Source organism: Pseudochaenichthys georgianus, chromosome 23 (genome assembly GCF_902827115.2).
Source record: "Pseudochaenichthys georgianus chromosome 23, fPseGeo1.2, whole genome shotgun sequence".
NCBI lineage: Eukaryota > Metazoa > Chordata > Actinopteri > Perciformes > Channichthyidae > Pseudochaenichthys > Pseudochaenichthys georgianus.
In genome coordinates this window covers 13,030,743-13,052,307 of record NC_047525.1, presented here as the reverse complement: position 1 = coordinate 13,052,307, position 21,565 = coordinate 13,030,743, and the positions used below count along the sequence as shown (strand labels likewise).

Here is a 21,565-nt window from a genome sequence, read left to right as displayed (position 1 = left end):
GAAAATCTGTTAAGTGCAATATATCAAACGCACCCATTTTCCTTACAGTTACAATCCCTAAACTATATTAGAAAAATTAAAAAAGGAAATAGCTGCATGCCTCTGATTGGACAGGAGCTCTTTAGTAATGTGGGCACAAAAAACACAACCCAGGAAGTATATGCAAAACAAATTAAAGGTTGCATACAACGGTGGAAAAAAAGGTTGGCGTTTTCTATCTTTGGGTGAAATGATAGTATAACTGTTGTATTTTACCATGTCATTACGTCAACTGTCCAATGGATATCGACTCTACATTCTTCACAACAATTCCTGGATTACTTTTTTGTAATTCCTGCTAAGGGGGATGTATAGTAAGTGTATCACTTGGCAATACAACAATCAAGTCTAACTTGGACGCTTGTCATCACATACTAAGTGTAAGAATTGACACTATAGAACAGGGGTGCCCAACCTTTTTTGAACCGAGAGCTACTTTTTAAAGTTGCCAGTCTGCCGAGATCTACCAGTCCAAGTAGAGAGGCGTAGCCATTACTGACAGCCTACTACCAGGTAAATACACACTACTTGTATAAAACTACGATTAATACTTCATCAAATACTGCAGATCCTTTATCTTACCTCTTTCTAATCTACACACATACAAGTATTTAACTGAAGTTACACAACAGTGTTGTTGATACAGAGTTGGAGTTTATTCACAGGTCACATACTACAGTGGGTAATGTTTTCAAGAAACATTGAACAGTGCTGCCACATATGACACAGGAAAAAAGAAAAGACGCTGAACCCTTTCTTTGCCATTATATAAAAATAGTGTTGCTACAAAAGTATAAATTAGGCTTACTAATAAGACAACTCAGATCTGAAGCTACACAGGAATCTGCTGCCAAAGTGCAATAAAAAAGACAAAATTAATAGAATCAAACCCTTTTTTGTTGCATTTTAGTCGAGTATAAAAATAAATGCCTTTAAAATAGGATGCAAGCAACACTAGCTTCTTAACCTGAATTGATAATAGACTATAATCAATTTAAGTTTGCATTCTTATATTTTGTTCAATAATTATAATGAATAAGTTCAAACAAACTAAAACTTACAGCTGATTAATAACGGTATCTAACTTGAGTTTTTATTATATCAAAAACCTGTTGAAATGCTTCTGTTTTTTTTTTTTACTGTCCCACAAAAGTGCGTCGGCAGCCTCCAGGAATGCTTCTTTCACAACTTCGCCGTCTTTGAAAGACTTCATGTGTTTCGCAAGAACGTGACTGACACACATAGGCGTGAGGCTCAGGTTTGGGAAGGCTAAACAACTTTTTTTACCTGACGCTGCCCGCCTCCGGCGTCTATAGAAAAGAGATCAACTCAGTGTGCGGAGTTTAAATCTCTCAAGTCATATTACAGGATAAAGGAAATACAGTTTAAACTGCCGTATGCAGAGAAGACGCCGACGTGTCGCACTTATCATTCATATTAGCCTACATCATCAATCACAAAGCTTTGATGCTTTCAAGTGCATTATTCTGGCACAGGACGATTATGTTATCAGGACATTAACGATAAAACAGAATATTGTTGTTCTATTTTTAGACAGACCTCGCGATCGACTGGTTGGGCACCCCTGCTATAGAGAATAGAAACATTTCTGTTATTGTGTAATAAGAGCTTCAGCCTCATGGGGCTGCTGGTGTGGTTTAACAGCTGTATTCCTGTTTAATCTTCAATTGCTGCTCAATAACCTCAACATTTCTCAATCTGCTCATTAGCATTTGAATGCTCCACTGTTTACCATCACTCCATTCCAGTGAAAGATTCCCCTCTCCTCGAGTCAGTGTAATATCTTCCAACAAGATGAGCCCTCACGTCCTCATAAATATCTCAAAACAAATAAATGATTCCGGCTATGTAATGAAAACATGCAGATGTGATTACTTGGAAAGGTTTTACAGCATATGCTCATCCACTGAAAACCCTCTCTGCATGTGTGTGCCCTCAAACAACTCAAGAAAACAGTCCTGAAAGAAAGTTTCCACACATCTCTACAACTGAAGATGTGCTTCAAACTAGCACTTTAGAAGTATGCAAAATGGCTCTTTACAAAAATGTTATATCTGTGTTTACATGTTGTATTGTTAGTGGTGCTTGAAGAGTATGCGTCATATTTTATTTAGTTTGTGTTTTTTATGTCAGATCTGCAGTGTAAGTAGTAACTATAGCTATTGTAATGGGGGGAAAAGTAAAATTGTCCTATGAAATGAAGTGAAAAAAACTACAGCTCAAATAGTAGCAGTATTTGTCTATCAACCCATTCACTAATAACATAATATACATGTAAAGCACTTCACAAGCTTATTCTCAGTGGCCTGATGATATTCAAGGATGTCTAGGTAGAGAAAACCTTCTTCTGACAGAAAATAAAGATTAATGAGTCAAATCTATAAAACCTGACCTGTTGACCACATAGTATTAAAGCTCCCTTGATAACATTAAAACCCCTTAATATAATTCCCTTCACTTGTCGCTCAACATAATAGCTACAGATATCACGCATTACAGGAGAGATTTTTATGGAGAAAAGTGTTGCACCAGATGGACTTACACACAATTTCCAAAGAAAATGAAACATCAGGTGAGCTGAAACCTTAGTATTTCATCCTATAAATCCATATGTTCTACGTTATAATTCAGTAAACCCCCACAACATGAACATGGTATGATCTTCGAAGGCTTTGTTGTTTCTTAATCTATCTGCAGCGATCAACATTATGAAGAGGCTAATCCTTCATCCTTTGGGCATCTTTATCACGGCAAGAAATATGGACTGCAGGTGGCTCGCCAGATGCCTTGCTTTATTTTACAATCTCCATTCAGAGCCGCATCATAGAGGGAAATTAAATAAGCACACAGCCACACACCTTTGTGTCTCGCCCATCTTGTCAGTCAGTTTGTTGTTTTTGCATTATGCAGATTATATATATCCCAAACGAGTGGTCTGCAGTTCTGTCTGTTCTCAATGGAGCTGTGTGACTCATCCTAATCTCTGGGGGAGAGGAGGCAGAGTAATGCAATCAGACCAACAAAGATATCAGCCGGCGTGTAAAGAGGAAGGAAAAACAGTGGAGCCATTAAGTGGTCTGACAACGAGAAACTGAACCCAAAAACCTTTTACGTATTTTACACATGTAGTTACTCATCATTTCTAACATATGTTCAAAACTGAATGTTCTACTTTGAATTAAACCTTTTACCTCACTCAAATTCACTACTGATGCTGAAAATTTGATTATCCCACGGTTCGTTCTCTTTATGATAAATCTTTAACAGAAAGTTCCAGTACAACTTTGTTGTAATGAAAACAGTTCATCAGCAAAAAACATTAAACAAGTTCAGCCGCCAGGCAACAACAAATTCAATATCAATAAAAACCTGAAACATTCATATTTCAGATTTGTTCAGAAATTCAAATATGTCTGGTGCTCTTCAAAGCTTTTTCAAAGGGATCTCTTCGTGCCAGAATAAAAAAACATCAACAATAAAATTATCATAAACATCGCTACCAACCTTAATGAGATAAAAACCAAGTTTTACACCTTGTTGTTACAGTAGTCGACTTTACAAGAATAAAACCTCTTAAATCAACATTACTCTTTGAAACAACATGACAAATGTGTATTCAACTAAATAAACTGTGTAAAAGGGATGGATATGTCTGACACTGAAAAAAGAAAATCAGCCAATGGAAACAATATGTTTTCTTTTTGATATCAAATCATGGGAGTGTAAGCAATAGTTTGCACTGACAGTGACAGTGAGGAGTATATTCAGAAAAAGCTGGAATCTTACTCAAGTACATTTCACCATGCATAAAGACAATATGCACATTGGTTTCTTTTTCAAGCAAACTTTGTGAGCAGCTTCGAATGTTCAGCCTTCTACAGCTTGTATTCAGGCGTGTTCCTCGTGCCAGAGGAAGACAAACAACATCTTCAGGGATGAAAAGAAAACAAAAGAAGCTCACTTCCGAAGTACTTTGAATCAAACAATCGCCTATAGTCCAGGCTACATAACAATTCAAAGGCCCTGAAAGCCACAGTCTTTTCAAGCAGCTTCTTGTTGTGTTGTGCGTCTGTAAAGAAACACACAGGGCAGTTCTTTTGTTTTAGTTTTTCTGTGATCTTCTCACTGTTTTTAGTGGCTACACTAATTCAGATTTATCCATATTAAAATGTGATGCCACCACTGGGGTTCTTTGCACTGACACACTATTAACTGTTGTGCCCTTAACTCTTAATAAATAAGACAACTTTTCTAAACGTACATACAATTATATATTAGTTTGATGAAATGTCGCAGCTAAGGATCGTCAGCCTGACCATGATACCATGATTTGTTAGCTAAAACTGTAAAAAAAAATTGCGGGATTATTTGTCCACCTCAAATGTAAATTCAATGAAATTTGGTACGAGTGGTATAAGATTCTTTAGGCACATTTTAAACAACATGGGATACGGAAACACAAATGCATTGACTCAACATCTTGAATAGGGTAATGTCATATGGCCAATTTAGGAGTTCTCATTCATAACACTCCGTTCGATGTCTCACTATGGGATGCGCCTCATCGCGGAGCAAACAGAAGCATCAATCTCATTACACCAATCCTGATTGGCTGGTGATCTTGACGTCAACGTCAGGGGAAATCACCCCCTATAAAAAGCCTGCGCCACAACGCATGCGTCATTCAAACATCTCTTCTCGCTTCAGAGCACATCTCTAATGGTAGCCGGGCTAGCTTAACAGTCCACAGACTGAACCAAAGCTAATTTCGGTCGACGGGCGTTAGCCGGCTACCCTATTCTGCCTCGCAGAAGAGTATAGTACTAACACACCAGTTAGTATTATAATCAACCTCGCCATTCTTCCTCAGGAATTAAGGTAAGGTTTTGATTGTTCAAGCTAGCAACACACCTGCTGCTAGCTTGTTTTCCCTCACTGCCGACACCACGGTAGCGAGGACGGACTTTTTTCTTTTCTCTTCCACGAAGGAGAAAAAGGATTAAAAGGATATTACCACACCAGGTAATATTCTTTGAGAAAAAAGACCCACACCGTCCTTTTTCTACAGATTAAAGACAGGTTGGGAACAATTTTTTCTCTCGACGTACCTGTTACGAGCGGGTCCTCTTCACGCCACGCAGCGAATAAGATGGACGCCTCTCTCCCTCACACCAGAGGAGTCAGGAACTCGGAGGCTCGGCTCTGCGGCTGCGGGTTGAAAGTGTCAGGCACAGACTCACACCAGATCTGTTCGTCCTGCCTCGGGCTGGAACACGCCCAGGAGGCCATTGACAACCCTGGCTCGTGCGGGCATTGTGCCCGCTTCACTATGAAGAGCCTCCGCCGAAGTTTAGCACAACAAGCTAGCCTGTCGGGACAGGAGCCCCTCATGTCCACTGGTTTGCCGGCTGGCAATCAAGACACGAGGGTGTCCGCCGCAGAGATGGAGCCCCTCACTGGGTCGGTCTGGGGCTCATCGACAGCGGCAGCCGCAGAACCGGAATCCCGCGCCATATAAGGCCGAGAACCGGTGGCGGCAAGAGACGCGAGAACGGGGCCCCACGCTTTACCAAGCTGGGGCTCCCGGCTGGACCTCACCATGGTTTCACCCGCGGAAGATGTCCTAGAGTTAGACTACATGGAGGACGAAGAGGATACCTCTGAGTTCCTCCTGTCTGACTCGGATGAGCAGGAAGACGACATCTTCATGTCATCGGCTCAGGCTGCAAAGCCGGGAGCGATGGCTGCTCTCCCGGGCGATAGCACACCAGCTTCGCCCTGTCTAAGCATGGACCTGCAGGCCGTGTGTCAGCGCGCCGCGTCCAAGCTAGACATCCCGTGGCCCGAAATGGCCAAGGAGACCTCCAGGTCCCGTTACGAGGGGAAACATTTCCCCCAAACAACGAGGACGAAGAGGCAACTGCTTCCGGTCTTCCCGGAGATGTTGGATGAGGTGTCGGTCTCGTGGAGAGACCGGCCCTTTAGCAACAAGGCCCCAATCCAGGGTGCCTCCTCCCTAGACTGTGACGGCATGGAGAGGCTCGGCCTGCTCCGCATACCGCCCATGGAACCGCTGGTGGCAGCCCACCTCCTACCGAGGATGGGCCCGTCACCAAGCAGGAACCCCACGCTGCCAGCAAAAACGGACCGATTCCCGTCGACCATGACTGAACGGTCCTACAGAGCCGCAGCATTGTCCGCCAGGGCTCTGAACGTTTCCTCGATGCTAACCGCGTACCAAGCGGAGCTCTGTGAGGATCTGTCGAGCAATCCCGGACCGGCCACTCTGGACGAGATAGCCGCGGTCACAGACATTTGTCTCCGTGTCCAACGCTGCGCCGTCCAGGCCACGGGCAAGGTAATGGGGATCATGGTGGTGCAGGAAAGAGCTAGATGGCTCAACCTCACCAACCTCCCAGACCGGGAAAAGGAGGATGTGCTTGACATGCCCATCGTTCCCGAGGGGATTTTCGGCTCCGCTCTCGCTTCCATGCAGAGGAAGTGCGAGTCGAAAAAGAAGGAAGACGAGGCCCTCCACCTCTGTCTCCCTCGAGGGGTCCAGCCGCTGCCTTTGCAACAGCGGCCCTTCGCAACAGCGGCCCTTCGCCCAAGCTGCACCGAACCCTGCTACCAGGAGTACCAGGTAGCAGGGTTAGTACCAGTAAGTACCAGGACAGCAGCCCACCCCGAGTCCCCAGCCCAGGCAGGAGACGAGGGCGAGTTGGCCTAGAAAATCTCCGGTTCCGGCTGCAGCCCAGGCTCAGCCAACCCAGAATTTCGGCCAGCAGTCGAGGAAGAAGAAGCGAGCAGCCTGACAGCCCCTCCTTCTCCCCTCTGTGACAGAGCTGGAAGTTCTTTCCCCGGCTCTAAACGTGTCCCCGCTGCCTCGAGAGATGCCTCAACGTCATCCTCAAGTCCGCATAAAACACATGTCACATCTTTGTTGTTTAAATAAACCATTTTCCGCTGACGCATCCAGGCTTCGGCCAAGGGCGCAGCTCAAAAAAATGAAAAGAAAAACAATAAACAGTCCGTTAACTATAAATCCCCTTCTGAGAGCAGCTACGGCCTCTCTCAACAGGCGGATAATAAACGGGTCTGTGAAGGCACCACCGCCACGCGCATGCGCAGTGCCGGCTGGGTTCGTGAAGGCTCCACCGTCACGCGCATGCGCAGTGCCGGCTAGAGCTGTAAGGGCACCACTGGCACGCGCAGGCGCAGTGCCGACTGGAGCTGTGAAGGCACCACCGTCACGCGCATGCGCAGTGCCGGCTGGAGCTGTAAGGGCACCTCCGTCACGCGCATGCGCAGTGCCGGCCGGAGCCGTAAGCGTGACATCTCAGCTGGCTCTAAGGAGCATACAGCAGGAGATACTCACGACATCTGCCTGGGCTTCTCAAAACAGTTATACTTTATCTGTTTTCACAAACCCAGGGAGAGTCAACCCATATTCTGGAGAGAGAGGTTCTCTCTCGGCGTGCGGAGAGTATTGGTTATTATGTAATGCGTAGTGGCACTACACCCGACTTTTCTAGTGCGGGACGCGCCTACGGGTGCTGTCTTTTCACGGAAGGTGGTCACCACGGACGCATGTCAGACAGGCTGATAGGGTATTTACGAAGGTCGCCCGGTGAGAGGTCCCTAGAGCAGAGACCTCCAGCGGGCACACGTAAACTACCCGGAGCTTTTAGCGGTGTTCCCCACCCTAAAACGCTTCCTGCCTTCTCTCAGAGGACACCATGTCCTCGTGACGACAGACAACACGATATCGTGTATGAACCGCCAAGGGAGGTTGCGTTGTCTCCAGTCACACACACTGGCACACAAACTGATCCCTTGGAGCGGCAGACGTCTCCTCTCTCTGAGAGCGACACAGGTACCGGGAGTGATGCACCTCGGGACAGAACTACTGTCCCGAGGTGCACCACTCTATGCAGACTGGACTCCACATCCAAGGATCGGGAGTCCGCTGTGGGTGCGTTACGGCGGAGCCGCGTTAAGTCTGTTTGCATAAAGAAAAAATGCTCAATGACAGCTGTTCTCTTTAATGCACGATTTAAACGCACTGTTAGGCGGGGACGCACTCGTACACGATCGACCTCCGGGTCCTCTGTACGCGTTCCCACCCCTGGCTCTGTTACCCCCAACTCTGGCCAGAGTGAAGGAGCAACGCCACACACTTACTCTGATGTTTCCGCCCTAGCCCGCAACGTACGGGCTGGCGGAGAAATATCAGCTGTTGTGCGGGCAGCCATGGCAGCCCCCACCACGCAGGGACAGATTGTCTCAGGCGGGGTGGGCGATCCTTCACCCACGCCCAGAGCGCGGGGCACTATGGGCCTGACCCGTAAGTGGTACAATCTGAATACAGTGGGACTCCCTCAGAAGGTGATAAACACTATTCAGAGTGCGAGAGCTTCCTCCACCAGGTCTCTTTACGACTGTAAGTGGAGGGTGTTTGAGGAGTGGTGCCTTCAAGAAGGACACATCTCTTTTCAATGTCCTGTCGGGGTGATTTTATCATTTCTACAGGACTTGATCGAAAAACACAGAGCTTTCTCCACGATCAAGGTGTACCTGGCTGCTATTGCTGCATGCCATGTGGACTTTGAGGGTAAGACGGCTAGCCAACACCCTTTGGTTTGCCGTTTTATGAAGGGAGCTCGCAGGCTCCTCCCTGTCTCCAGGTCGCTGGTGCCCTTATGGGACCTGGCAGTGGTTTTAAATGGGCTCAGAATTACCCCATTTGAGGAGCTGACATGAAACATCTGTCACTCAAGACAGTGCTGTTACTGGCCCTGGCATCCGCCAAGCGGGTCAGCGATATCCATGCACTGTCTGTACATCCCTCATGCACTCAGTTCGCCCCAGGGCAAACGAGAGTGTTGTTGAAGCCCAACCCTGCCTTTACACCAAAGGTGGTTGGTTCGTGTACCCCAATTGACATTGAGGCATTTCCTCCGCCGCTGGTTTCCTCCGGGGAGCAGCAGCAGGATCTGTTGTGTCCAGTCCGGGCTTTACACACATATATGGACGGATCAAAGGAGCTTCGTCTTAATGACCAACTCTTCGTGTCCTGGGCTAACCCTCACAAGGGCAAGCCTGTTACTAAGCAACAGCTCTCACACTGGATTGTGGAGGCAATTGCTTTGGCCTATACGAGTCAGAATTTGCAAGCACCTTCGGGTCTGCGGTCTCACTCGACTCGGGGCCTGGCTACATCCTGGGCTTTGTTCAAGGGTGTTTCCATCCAAGACATCTGTGCATCTGTGCAGCCGGTTTCTCAAACTTACCTATACCTTTAATCGAGGGAATCTTTACAATATTGAATACAAAATGTAAGAGATTTACTTTATACCATTTCTGCTTTTGATGTTTCTATATTAAACATGTTGATATATGTTGGGTTGTACTCTGATTGTTGTGGTAGTGAAAAAACAAGAATACAATTATTTTGGTTCTTTTTCAAGAAAGTATAGGATAGAAAGAAACCTTAGTCGCTAACACATTTTTAATAAAGATCTGGTAATGGTTTCAAATATAATTTCTTACATACATCACTTAATTTGTCACCTATTTTATGAAGGGGCTTGCTAAATGGCATATATCCCATTTATTTTGGCTTTATACCCAAATGACTATAATAGAAAGCAGCTCTAGATAATAAAGGCTTGAGTAATTACTAATGATAAACCTTATCATTTCACCCACAGATGGTCTTTGAGGCAGTTACAGTATTTATCTATTTACTACAGCGGTCCCATCTCCTTTGGGGATATTTTCCAAAACAAGGCATGAAAATCAGAGACCGTGACCAAAGTAAAAAGAAAATCACAGAAGATTTGGTGTGGCAGCAGTGGATTTGGAGGCGATATGAGTTCGCCGTGATGTAAAGGTTGGAGACATGGCTGTTGTGAACATGCAGCGTTATCGCAGGTCAGCGGGCTGCAGGGCATTGTGGTTGGTTGGAGGGTTGTGTGGGGGGGGGGGGGGTTAGAATAGGCTGAGGTTACACAGCTGTGGCTGACCAGAGACCAGCGGCTAGCCTCCGATCTTTTCACACATCCCTGCAGAGCTCTGATCCCAGGATGAAACAACGAGAGCCCGACAGAAAGGATCAAGAGAGAGAGTGGAAGTACCATGGGGGCGATCTACAATGAACCTGCAGGACGCAGACAGAAGGTATTTGAAGAAAACTGACTATCTTTAGGGACAATTATTGTACATCAGTAATAATCACAAGAATCAAAAGCATTTGTTCATAACATGATTAAAAAATGACCTGCATCGTTTACTGTTAAAAACATATTTTAGATTTTTGCATCATCTTGTTCATATAACCTAGATCGGAAGTGACGGCGTGGTGTCAGGAGGTGTGTGTTTGCATCATCCCGTATGTGTGTGGCAGAGGGTTGTTGTGTGTCCACCATGCTGCGGCTTTTCTCACATTGCCATTCCCAGGCCACCTGCTCCGGCGTAATTAACAGTCGCCCGTCTGTCCTCTCCTAACCCTCCTGACTTTCGGCCCCAGAATATGGCCCCGTCACAATGTCCTGACATCCCTGCGCCTCACCAGATGGTCCCCATATGTCTGAGCAGCACGTACAGCCGGCCGCGGACAGACAGGGTGGAGGAACGCCCATTTCTAAAGGGTTTGTTTACCCCTTCTTCCCCTCTGGTGTTTGCTCTTCACATCTTATATTATGTGCAAATAACGTATAAACAGCCACAACAGTACAGCAAACAGAGGGCTCAGTACTCCAATCAACAGGAGTCTATCAGCTTTATTAGGAGCCTCATTAGCAGGAAATAATTTTCCTGTGTTCCACAAAAAAATAGGTGTGTGATCATTACAGTTGCCAGTATAAAATGAGGCACAAGCTTATTAATGTGTCAATGTAACCCATGATCACAGGTGATCTATCATGGAAATACAGCTTTATTCTTGTTTAGTAGTGGGAGGTTTATACTGGAAATCTTTTGAATCTGCCAATGTTGATATTATCATGAGATTAGGACTGTTTTGAGAAAACGCCAATGATTTTATTTTGGATCTTTTTTTATATTAAGACTTTTGGCAATCAATCCTTTTAGTAATTGATTTACTCATGCAATTAGCTCCTCAGATCTTGGCATTAAGTCAATGAACACAAGTGTAAAGTAAGGCTGCTCGATAATGGCAAAAATCATAATCTCGATTATTTGGGTCAATAATTGATGTCACGACTATTAAAAAGGATTATCCATTTACTTTGAAAACATCCATTTATTGAAAAAGAAAATGGAACAGTATGTTTTTAACAGTTGATTACCCTGAACTTTAAGTATAATTCAACTGAAAAACCAATAAAAAATAATTTCCAAAAATCAAATTTAAATAAAAAAATAAATAATGAAATAAATAATCGTTTTATTTCGATTATGTTGTTTTCATAATCGTTGCAAGCCAAAATCGTAATTCCGATTAAAATACGATTAATTGAGCAGCCCTAGTATAAAGTAATACAATTTATTAAAGTATAGTCATTTTTTAATCTGTAAAGCACTTTGAATCGCCACTTGCTGAAAAGTGCTATATAAATAAAATTGCCTTGCCTTGCATAGAGCAAGATGTCAAAGTTTTTAACGAATGTCCAGTTTATTCATATTAACTAAACCACATATTTTGAAGAGAAACCAAAGCGTTAAAGTTTTAGTTGACAGTTAAATTGAAGATCATGCACATTTAACCGAAGAACAATACCATAGAGAGAGCCATCATCTGAACATGTATGAGGATATCTTGGATAACATTGATGATGCATAATATATCTTGCTCTTCTTTACAACTTGTCAGATAGGTGCACTGCTGAGTAAAAATATAATCACAACATTAAACACAGCTACTGCTAAAAGGATTATTTTGTAAATGTATGATAATTGAGTTAATTTATACATTATAAAATGAATTATCTGGCAATAACTTTTAACATTTGCTTCATTAAGTTTCTCAAATTGTGTCATCTCTGTTTGCAAATTGAATCTCTTTTAGTCTAACCCAGGGATGGGCAACTTTGATGGTGGTGGGGGCCACATAATTGATGTACTGGCCACCAGGGGGCCGCAGATTCACTTGGAACACACGCACACACAAATTCCATGTGTTGTATGTAATTATTAACAAATATACTAAGTCTGACATCTTCATTGACATTTTACAATCAAAGGGAACATCCCCAAAACATGGGAACATCCTCTAATAAGCTCATTAAACAAATATCAGTTCACAGAAATGTTATTTCATTTTTACAAGTGGCATGTTTGTATTGAACAGGTTATTAAACAGTGGAATAAAGCTATTTTAAACTATTGGAAAGCACGGAAAATGTGTGTGTATTGAGATTAACCATTAAAATGACATAAACATGAAGTCATGAACACTACCCCAGACATTAGTTGTCTAACTTGAACCTAAAACACTTGTAGCCAGTCTCTGCATTCCCCTTATTCCACAATAAGGGGAATGTCAACACGCCCGCACTTTGCTGTTCCTCAGCGCCACTCCCCCTCCCTCCCTCTGACATTATGAATGAAAAGCGTAGTAATTATAGATAACACGGCAGGGTCCGTGACAGTTTGTTTTCATCTGATTTCAAATAAACAAAGTCTTTTTAAGAATATTAAACTTTTTTCGCCAAATTCAGATGATAAATACAACTTTTAAGCTTGTAAAGGCATAATTACAAGAGGCAATTTAACGTCACAGCAGGCATAACAACAGCCGGTGTTTCTTGTGAGGGTTTCCCCGGGAAACAAACACAATACACACATTACGGGTTACGGGCGCGTTGCGGCTGCGCCGCGGCATCCGCAAGGATCGCGGCCACTCTAGTCAATGGGTGCTATTCCACCAGACGCGGCGCGTTACGGCTCAGAAGCGTCCCAGAAGCGTCTCGCCGCTGGGCTCCGCTCGAAATAGGATTGAAGTCTATTTTTCGACGCGACGCAGCCGTAAGGTAATGTCGGGCAGGAAGTGGAACGGTGACAGCATTCGGCCCACCCCCCAAATAAACTAATTTGCAGACCCCCCTTCACATCACTACATCGTTTCCACAACGACACGCACAATGGACGACAACGTTTTTTTATTGGAAGTGGAAAAACACTTGATTTGATATGACACAACGCATCTTTTTTACAAGGACAACACCAGAAAGGACAAGTCCTGGTTTTTAATTGCTGGAATTTGTGGAGTGGAAGGTGAAAACTACTAATTAGCCAACACATTAATGTTAATGAATATTTGTAGGTACAGTACGGAGCCATTCAGTAGTTTCAAATCTTGTGAAAGTCATTTAATAGCTTTTCAGTAAACTTGCATTTCACAAGAAAGTAAGATCCTATTTCCTATATCAACATATGCCTATGTTGATATAACTATATATATTTTCATATATCTATGAACTGTATACATATATGTGTATATATATATATGTGTACATATGTATACACTTATATGTACACATATATGTGTATACCTATATTATATTATTCTTTATTTATTTTTTGATATATACTGTTTTTTTAACTATACTTTAGCTTGTTAATTTCACCCAGGGATCAATACAGTGTTGTGTTAACCTATTATAATGATAATAATTTTTTTTATTATAATTGTTTTTTATTCATCTTAATCTGCAAAGTATAGCTGTCTGAAAAATTGAAAATTAAGAAAATAATATTTCCCTCTGGAGGTGTATTGTAGTATTTGTGTAGTGTGCACAAGTGCCATTGTACAATAGTACAGTAATTAATCAAATCTAGGGCTACTACACTTTAATTGAGATTTTTTTTACATAATTGAAAGAAGTTCACTTAGCTATGTGAGTATAGTGTTATAACAACTACACAAAGTACTGTCAATAATGTTTAAATGGTGGTCCTTCCATTTCTAGTCTGAAGATACATTGTGAGGACAGACAAGAATCATTTGTCAGACAAAACAATTTATTTGAAAAGAAATAACATAGCATATTAAAAATAAAGAACACTTTTTTATAAATGCAAATGGTAGTACAATAACTTTTTTGCTTTTTATAATTTTCTGGAATGAAAAAATAACACATTTTTCAATCGATTTGGTGGTGTAATAACTATTGTGTTCCAGTAATCACACCATCCTATCCTGCCAAGTCACACTGCCCTCAGGAGAGTTGAAGAAGGTGCAGAAAGCCTCCCTCACGTTACAGGCATCTCTTGATGGCCTGTTTCCTCCCATGTTTCTCACTGGTGCCATGTGTCTACCCTGCTGCTCTGCCTCATCTAGCAACCTCTGGTTTTCACTAGGGGCAAGCAGGAAGTTGTGAAGGATGCATCCTGCCACCACTAGCGTGTCTACGTTTTTCGGTAGCAGGTTGATACGGCGATGGAGGATTCTCCACCTGGAGGCCAGAATGCCGAAAGCATTTTCCACCACCATCCTTGCTCTTGACAGTCTGTAGTTGAAAATCCTCTTTTGATGAGTGACGTTCTTTCCAGGGTATGGTCTCATGAGGTATGGCTTGAGTGGGAAAGCTGCGTCACCCACCATGACGAATGGCATCTCACCCAGGTGAGCAGCATCAGGTAGAGAGGTGCTGGTTGGAACATGAAGAGTTTTGGTCTCCATTCCTTTCCCCAAATCAGATCCGGCATACGTCCCACCATCACTTGTTCTTCCGAAGTCCCCCACTTGAATGACTCGGAACCTGTAGTCAGCATCAACAAGTGCCATAAGCACTATGGAAAATGTCTTCTTGTAGTTGAAGTACTGACTCCCAGACAGTGGTGGTGCTTGGATGACGATATGCTTTCCGTCTATTGCTCCCAGGCAATTTGGGAAATTCCATTTTTCCCAAAAGCATTGTGCGACCTCCTTCCATGTGTCTTCTGTTGGCCTGGGTAGGAACCTCTCCATCATTATCTTCTCAATGGCTGCATACACAATATGGACAGAGTTTGTCACAGTAGAGTATCCCAGGCGATAGCTGAATGCTAGGCTGACCAGTGAGTCCCCGGAAGCCAAGTATCTGTGAAGGGAAAAACAAGCAAAGAAAAATGTGTGAAATCATTTTATTCATCTGAATCTATTCTTTATTTCAGTTGATGTTTGCAAGGCGAGGTGGAAGTCACTGAGGGATGCCTTTGTCAAAAACAAAAACAAAGACTCTCCCAAGTGGATCTGCAGGTGGAACACATAGGGAATGGAAGTACACAGAGATCATGTCCTTCCTTTTGCCCTATATACAGCCAAGGAGGTATGTATGCAAATATTTTTAATTTATATAATTTTGCATGAAATTAATGAACTCTTTCTCAATAACAACTTGTAATTTGTCATAATGTATTGCAAAGGGTATGAAAGAGTTTATATTAAATTACATAAATATGTTCCTATTGCATAAATTAATCCCAAGAAAAAAGCTTAACATTTTTTCCATGCTGTTGTTTCTTTTCATATAGTTCAAAAATCAGCTTGGGGAATCCTTCTCCAGTTGACATGGAGATGTCATTTAGACCAGATTCGAGAATTACATCTGCATCTCCAGCACCACTACAGCCAACCACACCACCTAGAGCCCCACTATATCCAACCCCACCACCTCTGGTACCCACAACCTCTGGGGAGAGGCAAAGGCCCTCTAGGTCCCGTAGCCCCAGGGATCCCATTTCCGCAGCAGCGGCCCAGCGTTCCACACGGGACCAAAGGAGGAGGCCACAGAGCACAGACCTGGGAGAGCAACTGTTGTCTCTATTACAGGAACCTCCAGCCAAAGCACACATGCCAGAGTCAGAACTGGAGGAGTCCTACCACTTCGCTCTGAGTCTTGTGCCCATTTTACAAAGACTGGACAAAGACAGGCGACATCAGGCCAAACTTAGTATTTTAAACACCCTCCATAACCTGGAAAACACACAGCACCAACATTGGCAGCCTATTGATCATCCCCCCATGTCACAGCATTCAATTCACACCTCCAGGCCAGTAGCCTTTCGGCCAAGTGTACCACAACCCCCACAAGGCCCATCAACACCTATAGGGGCATTAACACAAATGCTGTCCTCCCCAGGTTGGCAGGACAGCCAACCTGGGGGCTCATATTATGAAGAGTTGTAGTACTCAAATTGTGTTTTTTGTAAATAGTTTGTTTGTTGAGTTAAGTTTCCAATGTTTTTTGGGTGAAATTGTAAAACGTTTATTAAACTTGTGGTCAGTGATTTATTGTCTGTGAAATGTGCATCTTACCTCAGTGCAACAGCCAGTCTCTGCTTGGGTTCGATGACAGCTCTGTCATTTGTCGATTGTCTGGTCAGTTCAGGGCCAAGAAGGGACTGAAGTTCATCCATCTGCTCTGCACTCATCCTAAAATATCGATGATGTCGTTGGCTGTCCAGCCTCAGCTCAGCCACAAGGTGATGGTGCACCCAAAACCGGTTCCTTCTCCTCCCCCCATCCCTCCTCTGTAGTCTTTCCAGTAGGAGAATAAAGGCCAGCGTTCTCCTTCGGTTTACAGGCACTGTGTGTAAATTATATAGAATATTAGCAGGATTATTATTATTATTATGATGATGAATGCATTTTTTTTACCACTAAAATACAGCAACCCATCTTTGATTCATGTTGTTTTTAACTGGACTATTACAATTATTATTAATTATGTCTGTAGTCTACAACACAACAAAATAGGAAATAACAACAATAAACACGATTTAAACAGACACAAAAATAAACCATTTAACTACGTAGCCTACTTACTTTCTTGTAGAAGTACAAATGTCCAGGAAATATGCCCAAATCAACAAGAACTGCGAGCCGGCATGCACGACGCTCCGCTTCCGTAATGCTTCTGAAACGCTTGTGAAACGTGCCCGGTAGGGCGCCGTAACGCGCCGCAGGCGGACCCGGTGGAAACTAGGGGTTAGTTTGTTAATTGGCCCAAACAAGAGTCACCTTGTGATTCTGGGAACGTGTGAAGGGCCTCTTTGCTGACATTCAAAGGCAAAACTAAAGGTCTTTCTCACAGCGTAGTCATAGCATTAAAAGCACAGGTGTTAGTATATCTTTATGAGCCGGTAAGCACAATGCTAGGACCTTAGACTGAAGCAGCTAAATGGAGCCCAGCCATCAATAATCCTTTTACTAATCGACCGCTTGATCACAGCACAGTCGTCACCAGTAGAAAAACAACACGTATTCTACCATCCAGTCAATTCTAACAAGAAAGTAAACAAGTCAAGATGGACTGAAGAGACAGGAAAATGACTTTAATTAAGATACAAATGGTTCCTAAGGGCTGCACAAGAAGGAGTCAGCTTTTTTTAGGGATGTCAGACAGACGTGGTGATGCATGCCCTGAAGCAGCAATATGAGCCGGCTGCATTTACTGTCTCACTGACATCGATTCAAACCGCGAAGAAACAACACCTGAGGAAGAGTCACAGCTGACAGCAGGTCTGATCATGTCTGTAGCACACACATTTACAGATGGGAGGTGCACATACATAAATATATGGAAAAGGGATATTTAAGTAAGAAAATGAACTGCTGACCTTCCAGTTGCCAAGCCAACTCCCTATCGACTTCGCCACCACCGCCAAACCATCAAACTTTTGTGAGGACAAGCTACATTTGATCTCATGAATATATGTATATATTATTCTCAACAGAACTTTATAACTCTGGGTGGGAGGAAGTCAACACAACTTACATTTAGCACGAGATATCAAAATCATGCATGTCATACGAGGGCAAAACCATACCTAAATGCTAGCCAAAGAGACCAATGTGTTTGATTGCTCAGATAAGGGCTGCACTACGGAAAAGAAGAGGTGTACCAGATTTATAATCTTGAGAAAGTTACAGTATCGCTTTAAATTGTTGTTACCAATCACTGTTGGGAAAAGACGACTATAGGACCCTCAACAACTGGTACAGCATACTTATTTTTTCCATCCAAGACTTTGCAAATCAGATATTTCAAGTCTAGTAAAAATAAATGGAATTACTGCATTGCAGTTGTATGCCTCTGTTTTACACCAATGACAGTCCAAAATGTCATCACTTTATCAAATATATTCTCTCAGACATTTGTAATAAATAAGCATTCTAGTCTTTGAGTTTTGGGAAAAACACTTTTTTTGTGTGGTAACTGTGACCGTTGAAAGATGGGTAACTACGTACTGACAAACAGAAATCTTAGCACCTCTAGCGGATTTGAGAATATGATTCAATTCATGCTTTAAACTACTGGTTAAACTGGATGTATTTGCAATGTTTGTACAAAGCTAAAAAGGAAATCACCCTTGTCTTTAGGCTCCATGTACATCCAGTCACAAATCACAGTGACCGTTACCTTCGACCAACTAAACAGAACAGATCATTCTTGATTCCAACTGAATATTTATGCTTATTTTTAGGATATTTCTTCAAGCATTCCTGACTGTCTGACATATCGCGTTCAGGAATAAAATGTACCTAAAAATAACCTGAAGACAAAATGCCTCCAGTTCTGGGCTGTCGTCGCGCAGAGGCATAAAAAAACTGTTTGACAATATGATTCAATTCCAGCTTAAACGCAGGCTTAATACACTCTGCCAGGAAAGGCTAAAAAAGGGAACTTCATCGTCTTTAGAGTTCATGTGAGTCTCCAGTAACAAAATCCTCCAAACCTCAGCATTCTTACCACAGCACCCCCCCCCTCCACCCCATTACTCATGGCTGATGTGTCTTCAGGGACTCAGGTGTGGTCGTGTTATCACGCCTCACTCCCCTCACTGAAGAACAGCGCGATATTACAAAAAGTTTTAGACTCTGTCTCCTGGTTCAATTAAGTTAAATAATTCCTAACTGGATCCCCCAGATGCTGCTTTGGAGTGCTTATTTGATTTTGTGGTCTTGATGTCATATTATACTTAATGTCAGAACACATGCAATACTGTTAAGTCCAATCAGCTTTCAACTTACTCCAAGTTCCTGTAGATATGTGCATACATGAATAATTGTATTGTATAAGTAGTATTGTACATGTTTTAATGTAGTTTTTTTTATATATGTGTTTAATTGTCCTGGCTGAAGACTGTCTGTATATAATTTGATATATAATTTCCCCATCAAACAATGATTTGCAGTGCGAATTCCTGTCTAAGGAGGTTTCTTGGCTATCACAGCTACTGAAAGCTAGCCAATTTAATTAAAGTCTCCTTCGAAAAACCTTTATTCTGTAACTATTCCCCACTTTGCCTAATACATATAGGATTAACGTATGTATAGAATTAATTTGAAGGATATTGTAAAGGATGGTTGGATTGTATCAGGTTGATGTAACTTGAACTCCTCGATACTGTTAGGTAAAGATTGTGGTGTTGGTGAAATATCGATATTGTTGTTGTTGTAGAGAAGGCAGACCAAAAATGCAGAGACTGCATCCATCAGGAACTTTAATAATTAAATTCAAGGTTGTGCAGGCCAGGCATCAAAGATATAACTACGAAAACTGAACAGAAACCTGAAGAGGGGATGAGGTGCAGGTGGAGAGAAGGGAGAAGACACTCAGGTGAGGGGAACAAGGTGATTAGTGAGGGAGAAAAGCAGCGAGCTGATTGGCTTATCCGGCAGTGGCTCAGTCAGTAGGGGCTTGGACTGTGAGCCGTGGGGTCGCCGGTTCAAGTCCCCGACCAGACCTAAATATGGAGTGTGGACTGCTACTTGGAGAGGTCCCAGTTCACCTCCTGCCCTGCCGTGGTGCCCTTGAGCAAGGCACTGGACAACCCGACAAAGTCGAAAGAGATGAGTTTTCAGTCTGCGCCGGAAGGTGTGTAAGCTTTCTGCCGTCCTGATGTCAATGGGGAGCTCATTCCACCATTTTGGAGCCAGGATAGCAAACCCACGTGTTTTTGCTGATGGGAACTTGGGTCCCCCTCGCAGTGAGGGTGCAGCGAGTCGTTTGGCTGATGCAGAGCGTAGAGCACGCGCTGGGGTGTACAGTTTAACCATGTCCTGGATCTAGGAAGGGCCAGATCCATTCGCAGCATGGTATGCAATTACCAGTGTCTTGAAGTGAATTCTAGCAGTTACCGGAAGCCAATGAAGGGAGGGGAGGAGCGGCGTGGTGTGGGAAAATGTAAGAAGGTTGAAGACCAGACGAGCCGCTGCATTCTGAATGAGCTGCAGAGGTCGGATGGCACATGCAGGTAGACCAGCCAGAGCCAGGAGGGAGTTGCAGTAGTCTAGGCGTGAGGTGACGAGAGCCTGGACCAGAACCTGCGTCGCTTTCTGGGTCAGCTGGGGACGTATCTTCCTGATGTTGTAAAGCGTGTATCTGCAGCAGCGGGTTGTAGCAGTGATGTTTGCAGTGAAGGACAGGTTGTTATCTAGGATCACACCCAGATTCCTTGCAGTCTGAGTCGGGGAAACAACAGAGGTGCCGATGTTGATAGTCAGGTCAAGAGTGGGACAATCTTTTCCCGGAAGGAAAAGCAGTTCAGTTTTGTCAAGGTTGAGCTTGAGATGATGAGCGGACATCCACTGAGAGATGTCAGCTAAACAAGCAGAGATGCGTGCGACGACCTGGGTCTCTGAGCGGGGAAAGGACAGAATTAATTGGGTGTCGTCAGCGTAGCAGTGGTATGAAAAACCATGCGGGCTAATGACAGATCCGAGCGAGTTTGTGTACAGGGAGAAGAGGAGGGGACCAAGAACAGAGCCCTGAGGGACCCCTGTAGTTAATTGACAAGGGTCGGACTCGGACCCTCTCCAAGTAACCCTGTAGGTACGGTCTTTGAGGTATGAGGTGATGAGGGAAAGTGCAGAGCCTGAAACTCCAAGTTCTTGGAGAGTGCGAAGGAGGATCTGATGGTTCACCGTGTCGAATGCAGCAGACAGGTCCAACAGGATGATGACAGAGGAGAGGGAGGCTGCTTTAGCAGTGTGCAGTTCCTCAGTGACAGCAAGGAGGGCAGTTTCTGTGGAGTGACCTGCCTTGAAACCAGACTGGTGCGGATACAGAAGGTTGTTCTGATGGAGATAGCAGGAGAGTTGTTTAAAGACAGCACGTTCAAGTGTTTTAGACAGGAACGGGAGGAGAGAGACAGGCCTGTAGTTTATAACATCAGACGGGTTGAGAGTGGGTTTCTTTAGGAGAGGGTTTACTCTTGCCTCCTTGAGACTGTTTGGAAAGTGACCAGAAGTTAGAGAAGTGTTGATGAAATGGGTGAGAAACGGTAGAATATCAGGAGCGATAGTCTGAAGGAGGTTTGAAGGGATAGGGTCGAGAGGACAGGTGGTGGGGCGGGCAGAGGTAATGAGGGTAAGAATCTCACTGGGCGAGAGAGGGGAAAAGGAGGTTAGTGTGCGGGTGGAAGGAGGGTCTGGTGACCCAGCGGTGAGTAGAGGTGAGTCAGAAAAAGAAGAGCGAATATCATCAACCTTTTTTTCAAAGTGGTTAACAAAGTCGCTTGACAGAAGTGAGGAGGGGCTTTGGGGGGGTCC

At 43.7% G+C, this 21,565-nt stretch overlaps 2 protein-coding genes across 4 annotated transcripts in view; both read right to left on the bottom strand.

Annotated features, from left to right (window-relative positions):
• btbd11a (BTB (POZ) domain containing 11a) overlaps positions 1-21,565 on the bottom strand; it is a 188,718-nt gene that overhangs the window by 58,849 nt on the left and 108,304 nt on the right. The window lies entirely within an intron of this gene.
• Positions 14,118-21,565, bottom strand: part of LOC139433008 (uncharacterized) — a 53,392-nt gene continuing 45,944 nt past the window's right edge. The window contains exons 2-3 of the mRNA XM_071201840.1: positions 16,325-16,595; positions 14,118-15,107 (exon numbers count right to left, since the gene is read on the bottom strand). Of these exons, the coding sequence (XP_071057941.1) occupies positions 14,210-15,107; positions 16,325-16,595 (1,169 nt within the window). The 3' untranslated portion in view covers positions 14,118-14,209. The remainder of the gene's footprint in view (positions 15,108-16,324; positions 16,596-21,565) is intronic.